At 47.0% G+C, this 22,241-nt stretch overlaps 1 protein-coding gene across 3 annotated transcripts in view; it reads left to right on the forward strand.

Moving 5' to 3' along the window:
• LARGE1 (LARGE xylosyl- and glucuronyltransferase 1) overlaps nt 1-22,241 on the forward strand; it is a 521,107-nt gene that overhangs the window by 249,266 nt on the left and 249,600 nt on the right. For all 3 annotated transcript variants that reach the window (XM_004743092.3, XM_004743093.3, XM_013051560.2), the window contains exon 5: nt 10,389-10,512. In XM_004743092.3, coding sequence (XP_004743149.1) covers nt 10,389-10,512 — 124 coding nt within the window. The remainder of the gene's footprint in view (nt 1-10,388; nt 10,513-22,241) is intronic.

The following is a 22,241-nucleotide window of genomic DNA, read 5'->3' on the forward strand; positions in this document are numbered from 1 at the left end:
TCACCAGAGTGTGTATTTTTGAGGTGCTGAGCATGAAGTAAATAGTGGTTTTAAAGGCTTGGGAGGGGTTGGCTCTGTCGGTTGAGCCTCCGACTCTTGATCTCACCTCTGGTCTTGATCTTAGCTCTGTGAAGTGGGTAAGTTCATTAGTGTGATTGTGGTGATTAATTCACAGTATAAACATATATAGATATATCCCCTTAAATGTTTATAATATATTTAATGTATACCTTAAATTTATACAGTTTTTGGCAATTACACCTCAGTAAAGTTAGGGAAAAGCGAAGGTGCCGTGGGCATGTGATGTCTTTGAACAGGTAAGGAGGGCATCTATGCGATTTGGTCCTGCAGGTACATAAGACCAAAGACAACTGTTCTGTGTCGTTCAGATACCAGCGTCCCGTAGGCCATCGTGTTTGATCTTCATCCCAGTCTGGTACAGTACATGCCCTTATCCCCACAAATGGATGAGGAAACTGAGGCTCACAGAGGTTCAATAGCTTGTTCAAGGTCACAGGGGAGTCCTTGATACTCCTGGGATTCTAACCTTGGCTCTCTCAAAGCCTGGAGGCCTTTTGATTGATTGATTGATTGATTTTTGAAAGCTGCTCTGTTCTTCCCCCATGGAAAGCTTTTCTGCTGTGATACTCACTTGTCCTTGAATCTTCTCACATTATCGGTGCCACTTGTCTTCCCTCAAACCAAGAGCTCACACCAAAAAACCCTCCTTCTGGCCGCTGTGTATTTCTGCAGTGAGTTCTATTAAATCTCTAAGTGTAACAGATTCACTGAGCATTGGAGGTGCTGTCACAGCCTCTTTCTTTTTCTAAAATTGCAGTTCCATTGTAAACTTAATAATTAAGGATTATTTCAGCTCAGATGTCCCTGTATATTTTAATAAAAGCAGACCCTGGATTGCCCTGTAGGGGCTGTGGCACATTCCTGACAAGATAAGAATGGAAAAGCAGGGAGAAAGCTGGGGTTTAATCATCTTTGCTCTCTGTATTACCATATTTATTGCATCCCAACCTGGAACAGGGGAGCAGTTAAGGAAACCAGAGGCAGCAGGAGCATCGCTCATTATGAGCAAAGTCTGCAGGCTCTTCCGAAGATAAAACATGCACTTGCTTCTTTCTTTGTTGTCAAAGTGTGATCTGGTCTGAATATAGACCAGACTTAATGTCTGTATTGTTCAGACCCCGGCAGGCTACGGGGCACCTGTTGTATATGAAGGTGTGCTGGCCCGCTCACGTAGAAGCCTTTTCTCTTGGGCTTAAAGCTGCGCTCCCAAAATGCATATAATTGGTGACTGGTATAAAAGACTATTTTAGGTGTTGTACAGAAATAAAATTAAATAACATCAAATCCTGTATCGAGAAAATTATCTTTTTTTTTTTTTCCCCGTGAACAAGAAGAAATTCTGAAGATGTTTTTATCCTTCCCCTGGTGCGGTTCAGTTGGTGTAAATATGTCCGTAACATCTGTCTCTCACCTGCTAATCTCCCTGTGAACAGAAGAGAATAGGTGGGAAGCTCTTGGCCTTTGGCTGATTTTGGAATCATTAAAACTATTTCTTACCTTCCCGAGCGAGGAAGTGATTTTAAAAAGACGACTCAGAAGTCACACATGGAGGATGAAATAGCCTCGCAGTTAGCTCTGAGTTCTGAGCTAGAGGACGTTTTCTCAAACGCGGGCCTGGTAGGATGTCCTTTCACATGTGGGCACAGTCAGGCTCTTTTCTGTCCTTATTAGTGGGGTTTCCCTTCCAGTAGAAGCCAGCCTTGACAGCAGCCGGCCTTCCCAACGTGGCGGACCATTCGCTGTACAGCGCAGCTCCCCAGGCAACGGAGCCCAGAAACCCCTGAGCACACCGGGTCTCTTCCATCCCCCAAACTCACAGGCCACTTCCCAGCTCCAGCAAATGAGTGAGCATTGGAATTTAATTCACATTCTGTAACAATCACTCTTCACATGTGTGCAGTCTGTTGGTTTTTAGTATTTGCGGACTTGCCCAACCCTCACAGCTCCCTGATATTAGACCGTTTTCATCACCTCACTAAGAACCCCGTTGTATCCATGAGGAGTCGCTCCCCGTTTCTCCCTTCTTCCATCCTCTGGCAGCCTCCTTCATCTTTCTGTTCCTCTAGATTTGATTATTCAGGACATTTCATATAATGGAGTCTTACACAGTTTAGTCTTTCGTGATGGCTTCTTTCGCCGGGCACCATGTTTTCAAGGTCCGTCCGCTTCATGGCAGGTGGTGGTGTTTCATTTATTCGTGTCACCGGTAATACTCCAGCGTCTGGCTTGACTGCGTTTTGTTTATCCACTCATCATGTGGTGGTCACTGGGGTTGTTTCCATTTCTTGGCAGTTACGGATAATGCTCCTGTGAAGGTTTGGGAGCAAGCTTTGCTGTCCGACTAGGAATGGGACTCCCGAGGAGCTCAACAGTGGTGACTTTTTTTACGCTCAATTTTGGAAGAAACCCCCAGGACCAGTTTCCAAAAGTGGCTACATCATCTTTCAATTGCACAAGTAGCAAGCAAGGGCTCCAGTCTCCCCACATCCTCACCAACACTTGTTGTCGTCTTAGTTTAGCCACTTCAGTGGCTGTGAAGTGCTCCTTTGTGGTTCTGATTGGCCTTTCCTCATGCCTGATGTTGCTGATCGTCTTTTCTTGTACTTACTGGCCGTCTGTATATCCTCTTTGAGAAATGCCTGTTCAAATCCTTTGCTTAGTATTTTTTTTTTAAAGATTTATTATTTTTAGAGTAAGAACTGTGCGACTGGGGGAAGAGAACCATCGAGTAGACTCCATTGAGCGTGGAGCCCAATGTGGGGCTCGATTTCACGATCTGTGAGATCATGACATGAGCTGAAGCCAAAAGTCGGATGCTTAACTGACTGAGCCACCCAGGCGCCCCGCCTTTGCCCAGTTTTTAATTAGCTTACTTGTCTTTTTATTGTTTGAGATGTAAAAGATCTTTATGTATTAAGGTTACAGTTCCCTTATCAAATAAATCCTTTGCAAATATTTTCTCCGATTCTGAGGTTATCTTTTCTGTTTTCTTGATGGTATCCTTTGAAACATAAATGTTTTTAATTTTGATGGAAACCAGTTTATATTTTCTTTTATGGTTTGTGCTTTGGGCTTTGTGCCTAAGAGACATCGCCAACCCAACGCTAAAAGTTTTACTCCCACATTTTACCAAAGTGCCTTTACTCGTAACACCGGGTAACTATGTTAGACAGGATATTAACTTGTCATATAATTATTAACTTGTCTGTTTATTTATTCTTTCAATAAATAATTACTGGGTGGTTATATCTACAAAGGACTAGTGAAATCTGGGGATAAGTTTATTCAAAAAACACGATTCCAGTGCTAAGACTCCTTCAAGCAGGGAACAGAGACGTGAATTGTCAGTAGACGATAGCATCCCACAGTGTTTTGAGCCTGGAAATCTGTGGGAGGCACAGGTAAGGGCATGTGACCCAGCGCAATGGCTTCCTCAATGCCATGGTGTCTAAATTGACCAGGGAAGACTAGACACAGTTAGCAAGGCAATGTGAAGGTGGTCCTGCTCCGGAGAGAGACATTACACACACAAACCTGCAGGAAAACTTGATTAATCTCTGACATTGCACCCATGGTTAGGCACTGGCCAAGCACTGGGGTTGTAGAGAGAGAAAACAAGAGGACAGGTGCATTGTTAAAGTAGAGAATCTCTGCCCTACACAGGTCACATTCTAGGAGCGGGCAGGAGATAGACCTTGAGATGAATTATAGAGATTACCAATACTAAGAAGTGCTAAGAAGAACCAAACAGGGCAGCGCCGTGGGGGAGCCATAGGGAGGGCACTTTGCGTGGAGCGGCCATGGAGGGCCTCCCTGAGGAAGTGGCCCTTTATTCCTCAGGAAGGAGAGGAATTTGGTCACATGCAGGTCTGGGGGAGAGAATGTTGGAGTGCAGGTTGGCTGGAGGAGGGAGGAGGAAGACATGAGTTTGGAGAGGTGGACAGGGTGAGATTATCAAAGATCCTGTTAGCTCCATGAAGGAGGCTGGACTTTACCCATCATATATTGAGCAGGGGATTGTGTGATCATTTTGGAGGGAGTTCAGGGCTCACAGGACAGGATCTGTTGGCGGAAGCCAGCTCAGAGACAGGGGGAGAAGGGGTAAATATATTCATGAGGTCTCACCAGAGAGCAGATACACTCATTGTGCTAACATTTATTAAGTCCATATTCCTTGTGGATCACCGTTCCAAGTGCTTCATACATTTTAACTCAATCTGATTGTAACAACCCCATTTTGCAGATTCTGAAACTGAGACTCCAGAACTACCATGCTTGCCCTATGTCATATCGTTAGTTCATTGACAAACAAGAGAAGCAGCAGCCAGGCAATTTGGCTTCAGAGACCTGTTTGTACTCACCAGACTAAGCAGCCTCTCAGGGCAGGGGATTAATTAGCTGGGGAGGGAGCCCTGGTCATGCTCCTGTTTCTAGCTTGTGAGGCTGGACAAACGGTGTGCCCTTAACCTTGGCAGGGAATTCGGGAGGACGGACATGTGTTCGGGCCCCTATTTATCATGCCTGGGGTGGTTTTGGGGGGCTGGGCTACACCAGCAGATGACAGACCAATGTCTATCCCCATGGCATTTACATTCTTGAGGAGAGACAGGTTACTAAGCAGCCCCACACATTCTTAGTCAACCTGGGGTTAGAAGAGTTGTAAGTAGGTCCTCTTGATTCTCAGTGGCCCATGGGCACGAGGCTACAACCATCCCATTGGTGGTTGGATTTCTAGATCAAAACTTGAGGGGAACATTCTGGCTTACACAGAAACTTGAAGCAAAGTAGCCTGGGCAGTATTTTCCAGTGCTTTTGTTGTGGGCCCGAGAGGGGCCATTGACAGGACCCACCTTCTCATGGTGATGCCCAAAGTGGAGGTTAGCAGAGCTGTTCTGGATATTCTGCCTCACGGCAGTGAGATCAAACTGCAGTGGGTTGTTGAGACTGTCCATGAAGTGGCAGGGTCTTAGTGGTCCCCTGTGCCGGGGGTCTGGTGTGTCCGCTGATCGAGCGTTTTCCTATTCTTCTGATGAGGCACACGGACTCCTTTGACAAAGCAAACAGCTTAGTTTTTCCTTAGAGATGAGCTAAGCGTTTCTCTGGATGCCCCATTCTGGGGAGATGCTTGAAATAGACCAGAGCAAGGGCTTGTAAGGGGAAAGCCTCACACACATGCCGGCAGCATCCTCCTCCGTGGGCCTTTTCCTCTTTCCATGCTGGTCCATCTTCTGCTCTGTAGTTAGATGAACGTCCCAAATTACAACTTTGATCTCCTTCCTGCTCAGCACCCAAATCTCATCTGGCTCTCTTTTTCTTAGTTAATGAAAGTCATGCATCTTAAGAAGTCACTCACTCTGGCCTTGCCTGCTATTAGGACTTTGACTTTTTATTTTTATTTTCCTGATTCCTGGCATGCAGTAGGTGTCCAATAAATGTACCTGTATGATCCACCCAAAGAACACTGCCGTTCTTCTTAGACATGCTGTGTACTTTCCTGCCTCTGTTCCTTCCCTTCTTCCGTCACATCCTGCACGATGCCTTCCTCCATCTTCCCATCTCCTCTCATCCAAGGGTCTGGTTTAATTGCCACATAGTATGTGCAGACATCCTAGACTCTGCACTGTCGAGAAGCCACCTCTTGCACCCCTGTAACTTTGTGCATGTCCTTGCAGAGCCGTCCTGTACAGTTGTGCAGGTTGTTCACCATCCAACTGTAGGGGTGCCCTTCACTTACTGTCCATATCAGTCTGTTTAGATGGCTCTCCGGGAGGTGTGCCATTCCCAAACTTTGCAGTCACGTGAGGTGGCCCAGTGTTAGGGCACACCCATGTTCCAGTGTTTGTGTAGTTATTTGCATTCTCTCCGTGTTTCTGCCAGATTGATAGCTGCACCGAGAGAGGAAAGTGCCAGTTCCTGCGTCACCTAAACCCCCCTCATGCCTCTGATATACTTACTTACTGCTTCATAGCTCTTTGTTGCATATTTCTTCATTCAACTCTTTTTTTTTTTTTTTGGTTTATGGATGGAGGAACTAATTGAAATTACTTCATTTGAAGCGTGATGCAAAGCAGTTAAGAAAATCACAGTTTCCTAAGTTAGCACTGACAGTGGTTATCCTGGTCTGCTCGGGCTGCTATAACAAAATACCTCAAGTGGGGGGCCTCATAGACCACAGAAACTTACTCCTCACAGTCCTGGAGATTGGGAAGTCTGGGATCATGACATCAGCGTGGTCTGATGGTGGGGGGAGAGGAGGGACTGCTTTCTGGTGACAGACTGCCAGCTTCTCTCTGGGTCCTTCTATGATGGAGGGAGGGTGGGAGCTTTCTAGAGAAAAGAGCCTTTTTTCTAAGGACACCGATCCCTTTCAGGAGGCTTCCACCCTCACGATCTAATCACTTCCCAAAGGCCCCACTTCCTGATACCATCACCTGAGGGGTTAGGATTTGACCTATGAATTTGAGTGGGGGCAGGGCACAGACGCTCAGACCACACCGGTGGTTCCCATACATTAAAATCCTACACACCAGGCACTTCATGTTGTATCACGGAATCCTTACCGTGCAGTACTGTTTACCTCCTGTTAATGTTCCTGATCTGAAGATCAACAAATTGAGGTCTCAGAAGATGAATGAGCTGCTTGTGGTCACACGGTTAGTAGTTACTCAGCCAGGGCTCCGACCCAGACGTTCTGAAGCAGCGAGCCCCTGCTCTGCCCCACTGAGGCAGAGAACGGTGACGTTAGTGGGGGCCTAGAAGGAGAGGCTTTGGTCTCCTTTTCCTGTTGCACAAGTGTTTCTTGAGCACCTGTTACATGCCAGGCTCTCTTCTGGGCACCAGGGATGGAGATGAGAACATGGTTTCTGTCCTCAGAGACCTCACAGTAGAGGCAAGGAGCCGCGTGTTTGAAAACGTGTCATGGTATCATGCTACAAATGGTAGGCAGGTGTGGGGGCGCCTGGGTAGCTCAGTGTCGGACTCTTGATCTCAGCTCAGGTTGTGAGTTCAAGGCCCACACTGAGCTCCAGGCTTGGTGTGGAGCCTACTTTAAAAGAGAGAGAGAGAGAGAGAGAGAGAGAAAAGAAAGGGTATTCATGTTTTTCATAGGAGGTGCCAAGTTAGCAGGAAAAAGGGGCCAGGATGAGCTCAAAGAAGGTGCCTGGGAGGAGCTAACTTGAGAAGGGAAGTCTGAAGAGGGACAGGAACCTTGCGAACTCTAGGCCGGGCGGTGAGTATCCTCTGGAGAGCACGCACACGGGAAGACAGAGACAGGCGCACAGCGTGATCGTGTTGGAATATACGTAGCTTGGTCTGTTTGGTATTGTCACTCTGTGTCTAAAATTATGCACTCCTCCATTGTGGATATGCAAACTGGCAGTTATAAAGACTTTCCTTGGTCCATTCTCGATGCATAAGACTCCACTGTGGCTCCTGTGGGGGGTGGGGAGGCTTGGTGGTGTCAATTCCGGGCCAGAGGCCAGTGACTCTGACCAGCTGCCTTTCACTAACCCTTCAGGTAAGTCACTGGCTGATTAGTACACGACCACTAATCGTCACTCAGGCCAACCAGTAGCTTCTTACAGGGAGGCTTCTAATAGGGCTTCCAAGGAACCTGTGCCCCTTCCCTTGAATAGAGATAGCTTAATGGGGGAATTTGCAGTGTTCAGCCATTGGGTCCCATGGAGAAATTCTGCAGTCCTGACTGTGTCTTCTATTTATTTATCCTGTTTCTCAGCCTTGAGCACCTGTCATGTGTATGGTGGGTTAGCCTTGAATGCTGATTGCCTTTAGGTCTAGACTCATCCACTCAGCTCCACCTGGCTTTGCCACCCTCACCTTAAACTTGGTGCTTCCAATCCCAAACCCCAAACCCCTCATCTTCCTTCCTGCTTTTCCTCTCGCCTCCCCTGTCCTAGAGACATCACCACCAACCCAGGAGTCGCAGTGTCCCCTTCTGCTGCTTCTGCTTCATTTTCCCCCTTATCTAAGATCTCTTTTCCTGAAATCCTGCTAGGTGTTTCTGCCTCCAACATGGCCTTTGATCAGATCCTCATTTCACATTCCGCCAGTCTCATCTTCCACCTGATGTGTGCGCCTCTGCTCCCCTGATCTGTCCGCTGTCCATCCCTCACCCATCCGTTCGGTCCTTTTATCGAGCTCCTCCCGCATTCTCAGCACAGAGCTAGATTACGAGGTGATACCCCAGAGCATGGCTGGCATGGTCCTTGACCTCCCTGAGCTCACAGTTAAGTGTGGATCTAGACAGGACAACAAGCGATCAAAACCGACGGGTGGGTCCATGGTGCTGCGATGACCCTCTGTTAGGAATGGGTCAGCATGGGTAGTCAGGGTACCCTGAGCCAGGCATGGGTAGTCAGGGAAGGACTCTAGGGGAAAATGATGGCAGACCTCAGAACTAGGAGCTGAGTAAGAGATAGATGCCGGCTGCAGAGAGTGAAGGGTAGGAGGAGAGGGGGGCCAGGTCATGAGATCTGTAAGGGCAGCAGTGGTTATCTAACCTTGTCCCTGGCATCCTGCTCATCTCCCAGCAAGTAGTAGGTGCTCAGTGAGTCCTTACCAAATGAGCAAATGCAAGGTCACTTACAGAGCAAGTTGAAGATGCGAAGTCTCAGGTGAAGAGCGGGCGTGGGAAGCCGAAAGAGGGTCTGTGTCTCTAGGACAGGGCTGGGGAGAGGCTCAGGAGGCTGAAAGCTAAGAGGTGAGCCACGTTGCTCCCCACGCCTCGCTGATGAAGTCAGGACTGTTTACTTGGGTGTTTGCTGCTTTCTGCACTCTCTCCTCTCCTCCTCCGCTGCTCTGACCCTAGAGTCCCAGCTAACCACTTCTCCCCACGCGCTGCCGGCTCGCCCTGGGCTCAGGCTGTAGAATCCCAATACTCTCCTTGCATTGTGTCCGCTTTCCCTTTGCTTCCTATCAAATTCCTGTATCTTTTAAGACACAGCTTCCCCAGCTCCTGACCCAGTCAGAATTAACCCCCTTTTTTCCCTTTACTCCCAAAGAGCATTGTGTTGTGTTGTGATTGTTATCAACATTATGTTGATAACATAAAATTATGTGTTTATATCACACTGTGGGTCCTCTGTCCCTCTAACGAGCATGAGCTTCCTAAGGTCATGAGAACCAGGTCATTTGAATCTCTAGATTTCCCAGAGACACTCATTTGTGATATTACAGTTGATGCTGTTATTTCTGCTGGCTCGGTAGTATATATCATAGAAGAAGGCATATCTGCTGTTTATGGTCCTGTGTTCATTTTTGATAGGCATTATATATTAAACTTATCTAATTGACACGATAGCCTGATAAAGAGATTTTTCTCAACATTTTGCAGAATGAAGCAGCAACAGTGGGAGGGAGAAATGACATGTCCCAAACCCCCACTAATAAATGCCACAAGTGGGATTTGGGTCCATTTCCATTTGATTCCAGAAGCTTTGCCCTGGTGTCATGCTGCCTGGTACTTTGGGTGCTCCCCCAGTAACGGCTGGTTGAGGTGAACCAATAAAAGCTGTAGGAATATTCAAAGTGAGGGCAAGCTGGTGCTCAGTGATGGGGGGTCCCCAGTGATGCCATCTTGGGTGCCTGGGTTTCTTTGGGGAAGAATACGTAGAAAACAGAACTCCATACCGTGCTGTAGGAGAAGTATCTTGTCTGTTACATTCAGCTGGTCTGAAGACTTAATTCTCTGTCCATGTGCTCCTGAAACTAATGCCCAAACATGTAGGTAGTAGAAATAAAGGGTTGTCCACGTTGTTTCATAGGCTCTGTTGAAGGTTTTTAAAGACACAATATGCTAGTAACAGGTTCGGTGGTTGGCTTGAATGGAGTGTTACCAACGATTTGACCCTGTCTGAAATCCTCCGGTGGGATAAGATGCCTGCTCTCCTTTTCGGCTCTGGCATCCTGGTTACCAGCAAGCATTGGGTTGGTAACATGCATGACATCCTTTCACAGGTGCTCTTCGAAACTGACCACGTGGGGCGCCTGGGTGGCTCAGTGGGTTAAAGCCTCTGCCTTCGCCTCGGGTCATGATCCCAGAGTCCTGGGATCGAGCCCCACGTTGGGTTCTCTGCTCAGCAGGGAGCCTGCTTCCTCCTCTCTCTCTGCCTGACTCTCTGCCTGCTTGTGATTTCTGTCTGTCAAATAAATAAATAAAATCTTAAAAAAAAAAAGAAAGAAAGAAAGAAAGAAACTGACCCCGTGTTACAAATTGGTAAGAATGTGGGTTTGCATCTGGAACTCCCTCGCTTGTCCCTCCTGACTCCTCTTCCCCCCACTTCTCACAGGCGGAACCCCCTGCATTTCCACCTCATTGCCGATTCCATCGCGGAGCAGATCCTGGCGACGCTCTTCCAGACCTGGATGGTGCCTGCCGTGCGCGTGGACTTCTACAATGCAGATGAGCTCAAGGTATGGGCAGCGAGGTTGCCTTCCCGAGCTCCTCGAGCTGGATGCTTTTCTTGGCTTTGGTCCTGTAGACTGGAAGTGGCAGCAATCTCAGCTTTCAGCTAGGAATGGCCAGGCTGTTTGCCACCCAGATCTGATGTTACTCTGGAAGGCATCCAAGGGGCCACTTCCTCAGGACAGAGTGCATGCTGGTCTGGGCGGTTCTGGCCACTCAGGCTTTCTTTAGAGGGGGAGGCCATTGGCCTGATATGCATCTGAAAGAGGTCTGCAGTGGCTTTGCTACCCAGGGAGCTCAGTACTGAATTCAGCTTCAGAGGGGCCTGGGTTTTAATTTGTTGTAGTGTCATTTACTCATCTTAAGATACAAAGTAGTTAATCTACACCTTTGTTGTATCTTTTTTCTCATCAGTAAACAGGTGATTATAATACCAAGCTCATGGGATAATGAGCAGGCAGAAGTGAGAGGATATATGTGAATGTGCTTTAAAAGATTATACTGAGTAAATACTAAACATTGTTTTGTAGTAGAAGGTTTCACCGAATGAGACTCATTTGATCATACCATTTTCTCACCTAAAATATATCTGTAGTGCCACATTGCCTGGATCAGGGTTGAGATCACAGTCTCAAGAAGTCCTGCTTCTGGTTCTTGACTCTTCCCGTCTCATCTGGGTCCTTCCTGGAAAGTCATTCTGTTACTGAGCCCTAGAAAACCACCTCCGGTCTCTGCTCTCTCTCTCTCCTCTGTTTGAGGCTTTGCTTATGCTTTTCCTTCTAGCGAACACACCCTTCCACCTACTTTGTCATTGCTCCTATTCAAGGACTCTGCTGCATTGCACTTCCTCTGAGAACCTCCCTGACCTCTCCAGGAAAGAGGAGATCTTTGTCTGTCTACTGCTTTAGTTTAGAACCTTTTTTAATGGGAGAGGGGGGAGGGAGCACATCTCACTCTTCTGATTGCTGGTGCACAGTTGGTCCCCTGTAATGCTTATGGATTTAACAAATGGCTGTTGTTAGAGGAACATGTAACTTTGCAGAAATATGTTGATGGTGTATCTCCAATCACCTTGGGAAGGACTAAACACCTAGGCATGAGGCTGATTCTAGCAAATTGCTTGTTCCAAATCTCATAAAGCCATTATCTTTTCATTTCAGAGCCATAACATTTTAAATAGATCACAGAGATGCCGGCCGGAGTTTCTGATTTTCCCATATTTCAGACTCTGAGGTTGATCGAGATGTTCAGAATTTAGCATTTGGGGATTGTCGTGGTAATTTGTGTGCCATTCCAATCTATTCTGAGCTAAAATTGATTAACACTCTTAAAAGGGAAAAACAAAATTTAGCAAATTGCTACACTAATTAAGGTGAAAGCAAGCCTCTCTGTCTCCCAGGGTCTCAGTGCCAACACAGTAGGGAAAAGCAATGGGAGGGGGAGGCGCAGCACCCGGCACATGGGACCCTTCTGCCTTCTTCCTCACTCTCCTTTTTGGGGCAGTCCTGTGTCCTGCCTCTTGCACGCCTGCAGCCTCTACTTTTTTTAAGAAAACACAGAAGTGGTTCAGCAGAACCCCAAGTTCACTTCCTGGCTTGCCATTGAGGAGCCATCTGATCTGGGCTCTGAGCCTTCATTGCAACATGTGTTCAGTGGGTGACATGGTGACAGCCACCAAGGCAGGGACTAAACTGAGTAACTCCCGTGAAGGCCCAGCAGCATCTGAAAGGCAGCAGGTCTTTGAAAATGCCCCACTCCCCTTTGTAACCAAGGCAACATAGTATTAAAATGCTCTTAGGGCACCTTGGGCGGCTCAGTTGGTGAAGCGTCTGCCTTCAGCTCAGGTTGTGATCTTGGGGTCCTGGGATCGAGCCCTGTAATTAGGCCCCCTGCTCAGTGGGGAGCCTGCTTCTCCCTCTACCCCTGCTTGTGTGCATGCATTCTTTCTCTCTCTCTTTCTCTCGCTCTCTCTCTCTCATCAATCAATCAGTCCATCACCAGTCTTTTAAAAAACGCCCTTGAAATCCACGGAGTTAGGAGACTGAAGGAGTAAGGCACCCAGGGCTATAATCTGCTCTGGGGAACCCTGGGTCTTCCCTTGAGGTCTTGCCGGGCACTGGGTGGGGAGGCAGAGGGATGGGTGCTCAGACTCTGACATGCCCACTTTCATCCAGGAAGACCAGCTGTTCGTTATTTTATGTCCTGGATTTTTATCCATTCAAATGGGAGATTTCATGGCTTAAAAAAAATAAGAAAAAATACAGTCAGATGTGTTCTAACGAATATTGTCTCCAGGGTCCCATCCTCTAATGTGACCTTTGCTACTGACCACCCCCTCCAGGGTCCCGAACACCTGCATCTCATTTCCCTATCAGTGAAACACCTGTATCGTGCCATCCTGTGTCCCTTAAGACTCTCATCAGAATCCTGTAAGGACAGTGAGTAGGAAAGCATTTTGTAAACACGATGTTGCCATACTTGACGGTCACAGCAGTGATGACTGATACAGAATCCAGCTGTGCAAACCCCAAACCACGATCCGCCCAGCTGCCACAGCCAGAGCCTCTCTTGGTTGTATCCCTGCCGTCTTCCTACTGAGCAGCACTCCAGAACCGAGACTTCGTCCCCCACGTCTGTCCGTCCCAACTGCCCTCAAGCTCCCCTGTCACCATCGCTCTCTAAGCGTTTGTGACCTCTGCCCAACGGTTTTGGTCCAGATGAGTCTTTTCTGCTCTGCTCATTCATCCCCCAGATGGATTCCCTGTCGGCAGCCTGCACTGGCTTCCCCAAAAGCATGCCCCGCCCTGCCATCCCCCTTTCCCGTGCATAAAACCCCTCCGTGGTGTCCCCTGCTCCCGTTAGAGACCACGGCCCTGAGTGGCATTTTCTTGCGCTTTCTGGCTCCTGCCTCCCTCGGCTTCATCTTTTGCCTGCATGTGCCGTTACTCACACACTAGATGTCTCCTCCGTTCGGCCCACCCCCCACCCCACTCTGCCCCTTCCTCCCTAACTGCCAGGGGGCTGCTGGTCTCTTAAACTCTGTTCCCCAGTTGGCCTCCTCTTCCCCATTGCTAGGTAATTCCGTGTTCTTTTGCTTAAGCCACATTTACTCTGAGAAACCTTCTGTGCATTCGCTGTCTCGTAGGGGATCCTTTGTTGTGTGTTCTCCTAGGATCACGCACCTTTCCTCAGTGACCTCAACGCTGGGTGTGATCTTTCATGCCTTTGTGGAATACGCTGGTACATGTCCGTCCCTCCCCTAGATCATCGGCTCCAGAAGGGCAGAGAGAGGTCTGCTTTTTATCACCGTTGTATCTTTAATGCCTAGTGTGATGCCTGGCCTATGAAAATATTTGCAAAATGATGATCGACGATAAACTCAGAGCTGGTCCCTAAGAGTGATAATAAAGCCATTAGGAAGTGTTTCTTGATCACTGTCAGGCCTCACCACATTCCTGAGGCCCGTTGTGCCTTGGGGCACAGGCAGCCAGCCAGCTAGCTGTCTACCAGTGACCCTGCAGGGGCATAAATAAGGTAGCTCCATCTGTGCTACCCCGTGGAAAGTCCCAGGAGCAGCCCTGGGACAGGTGAGTGTCTTCCCGTGAATACATCAGAACGCCATCCATTCGCTGACGTTAGCAAAGGAGGAAGAACAGGAGAGGAAAGGGCTCGTGCTGGGTTCCGTGGTTGCGTTCAGGAAGCGTGTCCGATGGTACCCTTGGCAGACACACATGAGGGCCTCCCCCATTGGGCACCGAGAAATCACTTTTGTATGGCTGTTGGAAATGGCATTTCTCAGAAACATGCCTGGGGGCTGTTAGTGTTGGAGAATGGGCTGAGAGGGGCGAGGAAGTTTACGAGGGATTGGTGCGTGATTAAAAATGAGCCACAGGAAGTCCGCAGCAGACTGGTGTGCCTCTCTCGGTAATGACCAATTAGTGTAGATTTGCAAATAGCCATCCTCAGCTAGCTGGTCTCTGCGGCCTGTGAAAGGCTCATTGGTCTTCCTGATGTTTGCAGGGCCCATTCGTTTCTGGCCTCCAAGTCCCCATATCAACAGGCTACCAGGATGGAGAGGGTCTTTGTGCCGAACTCTACTGAAGACGTGTAGCTGCCGTCAGCAGGGGGGAGGGGAGCCTTCTTTTCATGGGGAGCTTTGTGGACGCGGCATGCTGTTCCTCCCCCCTGACGACAGCCCTCTGGGATGGGCTGAGAAGTTCTATTACCTCCGTCTCACAGATAATTTATAAATTGAAGCATGGAGTTGAAAATTATTTGCCCAAGATCAGGCAGCTCAAAACATGAAGGCTTCTATTTAACTTTTCCCTCTCCCAATGAAAGGCTGTGAGATATGGGATTGCGTAATTCAGGAGCCACCGGGAGGTGGAGCAGATCTGGAGGGAAGAAGAGAGGCCCAGGCTGCAGCCACTGTGGGACCAGACGGCCCCTGTTCAGCCGGGCTTGAACTCAGAATTCCTGCTTTCAAGGCCTCTGGACCCAATTAAGCTGCTGCGTAACGTGGGTTATTTATGGGGCACCTTGCTTCCTGGGTTTTACCTGCTGCTTTTCTAGAATGCTTGCAGCTCTGTGGGGCAGGTGCTGCTATTATCCCCACTCTACAGATACGGAGCCTGAGGCTTGGGGAGGTTAGTTAATCCCAAATCATGTATATACCTCGTAGGTGGCAAAGCCAGAATGAAAACTCAGAACCACCTGACTTCATAATCCCGGCTCTCGTACATTAGATTTCCCTCACTGTAGCCTGCTTTTCCTATTTTTTTTTTCTAAAGATTTATTTATTGATTGGAGATAGCATGCGGCCATGAGAGGGAGAGGGGCAGAGGGAGAGAGAGAATCTCCAGCAGGCTCCCCACTGAGCATGGAGCCTGATGCAGGGCTCGGTCCCAGGACCCCAAGATCACGGCCTGAGCCAAAACCAAGGGTCAGACGTCCAACTGACTGAGCCACCCAGGTGCCCCTATGGCCTGCTTTTAGGCTGGGACACCGTAATTGCGTCTAGACCAGGGTCCTCTAAGCCCTCGGTGGTGGTTTTCTTCCCCGGTCGTTGCTGAAGAACAAATGGGTTAAGCATGACCCTTTATTCAAGGCCCACTGGGGGCAGAGCTTCCTGCTGTAGGTAAAAGGACGCTAGACTCAACGTTGCTGAGGTTTGGGGTGGCCCCATCACTTCCACCCAAGGTCTTCTTCCAAACGAAACAGGCACTCTCTGGACGGTCTTCCTCGAATCAGCAATACCCACCCTGTCCGTTTTCAGACTAGACCCTGCAGCCCAGCCAGCTTTTGATGTTGCCCCAGTGGGCCCAGAAAGTCACCCCTGTGCCATCCGCTGGGGTGAGGCTGATTCCGAGCTTGTAACAGGAGGCGGCTAGGGCAGGGGCTGTTTCAGGATTCCCCTGTCCAGCTAGGGTGTCCTAATTTATCTGCTTTTCTCTCAGACCTGATGCTGTTCGTTATCAGCATCAGAAAGGTTATGAAGTGAGATTCAGGGCTATGGCTGCAGAAAACATTAATGGCTGACTCTAAAAATTGGCTTCCCACTCCTACTCCGTTGCCTTTGAGCCGTTCTCTGTGGAGTATTGCAGACGCTCTCTTTAGATGCCCACCGCCCTTCTGCACCTGCTGTCCTTTGGGAGACATACTTCCATTGTTCCTCTCATGAGGGCGCTAGGTAAACTGCCGCCTGCCCTGTTTCCCAGGGGGATGTGCTTCCTAAATGGTGGACATTTTCAGTTAGGAGAGACTGATGCAAACAAGAAGTCCTAGGGTTTCAGGGTCTGAAAGAAGCCCCATAAAAATACCTTTGGACAGGGTGCCTGGGTGGCTCAGTTCATTCTGCTCAGTTTATGATCCCAGAGTCCTGCGATCAAGTTGCGCATCGGGCTCCCAGCTCCACGGGGAGTCTGCTTCTCCCTCTGACCTTCTCCTCTCTCATGCTCTCTCTCATTCTCTCTTTTTCTCAAATAAGTAAACAAAATCTTCAAAATAAAAAATATCTGCACAGAGGAGGCCGAGGGGAAGTTAAGAATTTTCCAGGATCATTTCATATGTGATCCTTTCCAACACTGTCCTCTTCCTGGAACTGAGCCTGGGTGTTTTGATTGTGGGGCCTGAGCTCTAGTTCAAAGGTCTCACACTTGACAGTTGGTGAATTTCCCATGCAATCACCAAATGCCCCCAATGGGGCAGGGGCAGCAGGTTCATTAGGCGTGGACTGCCGAGGCAGGAGAGGAGTCCCAAGACGTGTCTCACAGAGGACACGATCTGCTCTAAGACGCCTGGCAGAAGAGTGAGGAGCAACGTGAAGTATGTGTGACCTTTGGAATTGTCTTGTGCGGCTTCACTAATAATACGTAGTAGTGAGAGTAACACACATTGCTCAGTTGTCTTTTTACAATCGTTACCTCTAGCCCGTCTTTACTGGTGAAGGTTAAATACGGAAATGAGGTGTCTTAATGGAAAGCACACAGTGTTGGTATACAGTAGGCACTCAAATTCTGTGTTTGTTCTTTCTTTTTCCCTAGGTGTAAAAATGGCTATGATTAACCTCTTAAATCTTTGCTCTTATTACTTCTCTCTTTTTTGGGGTCCCAGGTTATATAGGAAGGCTGGTTGGGGTTAAATACTATGTCCAGGTCTGGGAAAGTTACTATTCTCCTGCCCTTTATTGTTTTTCTTGGGCCCTGGATTATGCATGTGGTTTGTGACTCTGAGGGCTGGTTCTCTAAGACCAGCAATGCACCTCTGGCCTTTGCCACAGGCCCTTCTCTCTTGGATAACAAAGGTGAAATCATAGAATGGGCATGGATGAGTGGAATGCATCTGAAAACGTATCTCGAAGGCTGGCCATTGGCTTTTAAATAATCACACATGGAAAATTGTAAGCAACCAACAGAAAATTGTAATCTGCATTAGAAAAGGATCTTTCCTGTGTCAGTTGTACAATTCACTTTATACACGGGGAAGTATTTCTTTGTATAATGGTGTGTCCTAATGAATGGGCCCTGGCTCCTTTTGAGAATCATAGAATCTTAATTAGGAAGGAACTTGGCATTCATTTGGCATAACCTTCCACTTTCTTCTATAATATTCTATATAAATGGTCATTAATCTTCCGCTTTTGAATACTTTCAGAGATAAGAGACCATTACCTCCCAAAGGACCTTGTTCCATATTTAGAAACTCTATTAGAAATACTCGCCTTGTGCTGTACTGAAATCTTTTATCTTTTTTGATTCTCCCGTTGGTCCTGAGTATTAATAAAGACCAAATGCAAGTGTGTATATCATTGTCTATTCACTTATGTTCCTTCCCACTAGACTGTGAGAGCAGGAGGGCAAGACCTATAACTTTTATCTCCATGCCCAGCTCTTAGAACAAGACCCAGTCAAAAGTGGCTCCTGGAAATGCGTGGGTTCTGTGCCTTGGGGCTGCAGGGTGAGTCAACCTGATGTTTGCAGACCAGCAGATCCACTAAGCCTCCGCTCGTCTCCGGTCCTTCGACCGTATCCCAAACGGCAGGGCTTGGAATCTAGCTGACACTTAAATAGATCTTGTGACGTTTCTGTGTAGTACATGGTTTCCACGTTGTTGCCTTCCTTGACTGTGCTCCCGTCTGTCTCTGTCTCCTCTGCCTGCTCTTCTCTGTGGGCTCCGGAATACAGCAGGTGTGTCGGACCTCCGTACCTGATGTGCTCCATCAGGAGCTATAATGGGCCTGGGCTCAGATACTTACACACACTTAAGGCAAGGAAGTGTCCCCTGATCCACGTATCTTTTCCCCATCCTGAACGTTGATCTCTTCCATTTTCATGGCCGTGGGCCCTTAGTTTGTAGTTCATTCCCCTTGATGAAGAAGGAAGTGCTTTCGTGTACCTTATTTGACTGTGTCCTCAAGAATCCCATGCTGTCTAAACGGCACCTGTTTTCTTATATGAATAAGGCATTACCAAGGGATGGGGCAGAGGGCTGCTAATCGGAAGGAGGACTGATTCCAGAGTCTACTTTTAGCTTTTAATGCAGTGCTCTTCCCTTGGACCCAAAACCATACCTATCCACGACGTGAGTTGAAAACCAACATCAGTGATTCAAAAATGTGGTTACAGGGATGGATTTTGAAATCTAAGCTGGACCAAAATAAAAAAGAAAAGAAAAGACCCGGATGTATTTGATAGCAGAGTGAACTGGGAATTTGAAGGTTAGGATATTTTCCCAGTGAGAATAAGAGACTTCATCCACATGTTTTGAAAGGATAATAAAACGCTGGGTTTAGGGAGTGAAGTGTTAGAGCTCTAGTGTTTTAGAGGAGGTACATTTTTTGACATGTGTTACCCTGGAATGGAGTGGCTGAAGTGGGGGGATGAAAATTTAATGAAAATTTGGAGCTCCTGGCACTTGAAGGCGAGCATGTTGGGTGGTTCATCCACAGAATGGTGAAACCCGAGAAGAATTTTCAAGAGGCCAGGAGAATTCTCCACGTGCAGATCAAAAGGCGCCCCTACAATCCAGGCTACATGGGCAATAAGTTGCCTACATCAGGGGATACCCTAGGAACATATTTGAGTTATGAGGATTAAACAAAAAAATCCCTCCTTTAAGAATAATAATAACTCTCATTAATAAGAATTGATTATCTGCCAACATAATAGCTTTACATGCATAATATTATTTTATCCCCACAGTAAGCCTTGAGGTTAGTATAATTATTCTCACCCATTTCCACGTAAGGAAATGGAATCTCAGGAAAGTGACTTGTTGAAATTAGTCAGCTTTGTGCACCAGAATATGACTGTAAGTCGTCCCACTCTTCAGCAGCACCGTCTGCTAGAAATGCAGTGACGAATCACAGGTATAATTTTGAGTTTCCCACTGGTCACATTTCCAAAGGCACAATGAAACAAGTGGCGGGAATTTTAATAATAGCATTTTATTTAAACCTGTATATCCAAAATTTTATCATTACAACAGGTTCAGTGTTTTAAAAATTACTGATGAGTTATTTTATGGACTTCTCTTCATACTGTCTTCAGTAGCAGTAAGTATATATATATATATTTTTTTTACATTTTATTTATTTATTTGACAGAGAGGGATCACAAGTAGGCAGAGAGGCAGGCAGAGAGAGAGAGGGAAGCAGGCTCCCTGCTGAGCAGAGAGCCTGATGCAGGGCTCGATCCCAGGGCCCTGGGATCATGACCTGAGCCGAAGGCCGAGGCTTAACCCACGGAGCCACCCAGGCACCCCAGTCAGTGTATATTTCAGGCACTAATGCTTAGATGGGCTGCATGTCAAGGGCTCCGTGGCCCCATGGGGTTGGTCGGTGGTGATGGGGGAGCAGTGAAGCCTAATTTTGGAAGCTCCACCCTGATGCAAGGCCAGAGAGTAAAGAGATACCTGTCTTTGAAAAATAAAAATTCTGCCTGAGCCTTTTTGCTGTAATAATGGATGTCTTTAGAAAATGTCTCCAGCCCTTTTGAGCGGAGACCTCAGAACACTAGCCATGTTTTCTCATGTATAAAGAGAACAGAAGATGACATTCCACGCAAGAGCTCACAAAATACACACCAGTGTACACTTGAAGAAAGCATCAGTAATTTGCCAGCCAACCGAAGAAAATAATCAGCATGAATATTCAAGAATGGTGCAAAGGTCTTGTTCTAAAGGGGCAGGCGGTATGTCTTGAGAGAAGTGACACATGGAGTGATGTGTAAATAATTGTTCTAAATCGGTTCCGAAGATGAATGCAGATGCCAAAAGTAGTTCTTTTTTTTTTTTTTTTGTAAAGATTTTATTTATTTATTTATTTCACAGAGCTCACAAGTAGGCAGAGGCAGGCAGAGAGAGAGAGGAGGAACCAGGCTCCCCGCTGAGCAGAGAGCCCGATGCGGGGCTCAATCCCAGGACCCTGAGATCATGACCTGAGCCAAAGGCAGAGGCTTAACCCACTGAGCCACCCAGGCGCCCCCAAATGTTTTTTTGTTGTTGTTGCTGCTTCTACCCATTTTGCCCGCCCTGCACCTCCCACTGCTGGCAATCATCTAGCCCTTCTCTGTATCTGTGAGCTTGGCAGGGCAGCGGGGGTGGGGGGTTGTTTCTTCGTTTTGTTTTTGTTTTCTGTTTCTTCCCCCCCCCCCCCCAAGATTCCCATGTAAGTGAGAGTTTATATATTTCTTTTTCTCGGTCTTATTTCACTTATCATAATGTCCTCAAGGGCCATCCATATTATCCCACATGGTCAGACCTCCTTATTTTTTATCACCCAATAGTATTCTTTTTTCATTTGCCATCGGTGAGCACTTAGGTTGCCTCCATCTCTTGGCTGTTGGAAAAGATGTTGCACTTACTGAATATTGGAGTGCCGATCAGTCATTTAAAACCGGTTGGGAAGTGTGTATTGCATTTAAAGGTGCTAAGTTTCTTGTGTTTTATAGAACTCAGGTGGAATTCTGTATCTCTTCACTCTGATCATCGGGGGAAAGAAAAAGTAGGATGTTCCTGTAACACTCAAAGGTGACAAGGGTAAAGTTATAAACAGAATTAAAACTGAGTTATTGGAGATGAATATTGCAAATGAAACAATGTCTGTATGTAGTAGGTAGGGAGCAAAAACAAAATGAGAGAGAAAAACAATAATGATGCTGGAACATTAGATATGCATATGGGGGGAAATGACCCTTGACCCTACTTGCACCATATGCAAAAATTAACTTAAAATGAATCTTACACCTAACGTCAGAATTGAAACAGTAGAACTGGTAGGAAAAAAACAGGAGAAAATCTTAGTGACTGTAGGTTAGGCAAAGATTTCTCAAGCGGGGTATGAAAAGCACAAACTAAAAGAGAAAAAAAAATTTTAATAAATCGGACTTCATCTAAACTGATAATTTTTCTTGTTCTGAGACATTAATAAGAAGATGACAACCCACAGACTCAGAGTATTTTCCATAGTGTATGTCTGACAAAAGATCTCTATCTGGAATATGCAGAGAACTCTTAGAACAGTAACAAGAAGACAAATGACTCATTTTAAAAATGGGCAACAGATTTTAAGAGACACATCAGTAAAGAAGACAAAGATAGCCAGTGAACCCCTGCAAAAGTCCCCAACATGATTAGTCATCAGGGCAGTGCAAATTATGGTCATCCCGAGTTTCTCCTTCACACCCGCTACAGTGGCCAAGATTTTAAAAAGACTGACCGTCCAGGGCTTTGGTGAGAATGTAGGACATCCAGCCCTGTTGGACATTAGTAGACATGTCAATGGTACATCCATTTTGTAAAAACAGTTTGTCAGTTTCTGAAGAAGTTAAACAGACTCACGTTACGGCCCACCAGTACCACTCCTGGGTACTCATGCAAGAGAGAGAAAAACGCACACACAGAAATTGGTATGTGAATATTCATGGCGGCTTTACTCACAGAACGCAAATGGCCATCAACCAGAGAAAACCGTTCTGGTATATCCATTTAATGGAATGCTGATACTTAGCAGTGAATGTGACATATACAACAGTATCAGTGAATCTCGAAAGTAATGTACTACATGAAAAAAGCCAGACACAAAAGAGTGCATATTATGTATGACTACACTTAGAGAATTCTTGAAAGCAAGACAGAAGAGCCAAAGTGTGGGGCGGATGGGATCCACCTGCCAAGGGGTGTGAGGGAAGTGGGGGGCAGGGAGATGGAATTGTAGCAGAAAGTGATTGCATGGTGGTTG

The sequence above is a fragment of the Mustela putorius genome, unplaced genomic scaffold (assembly GCF_011764305.1).
Source record: "Mustela putorius furo isolate JIRA1106 unplaced genomic scaffold, ASM1176430v1.1 tig00000738_pilon_pilon_pilon, whole genome shotgun sequence".
NCBI lineage: Eukaryota > Metazoa > Chordata > Mammalia > Carnivora > Mustelidae > Mustela > Mustela putorius.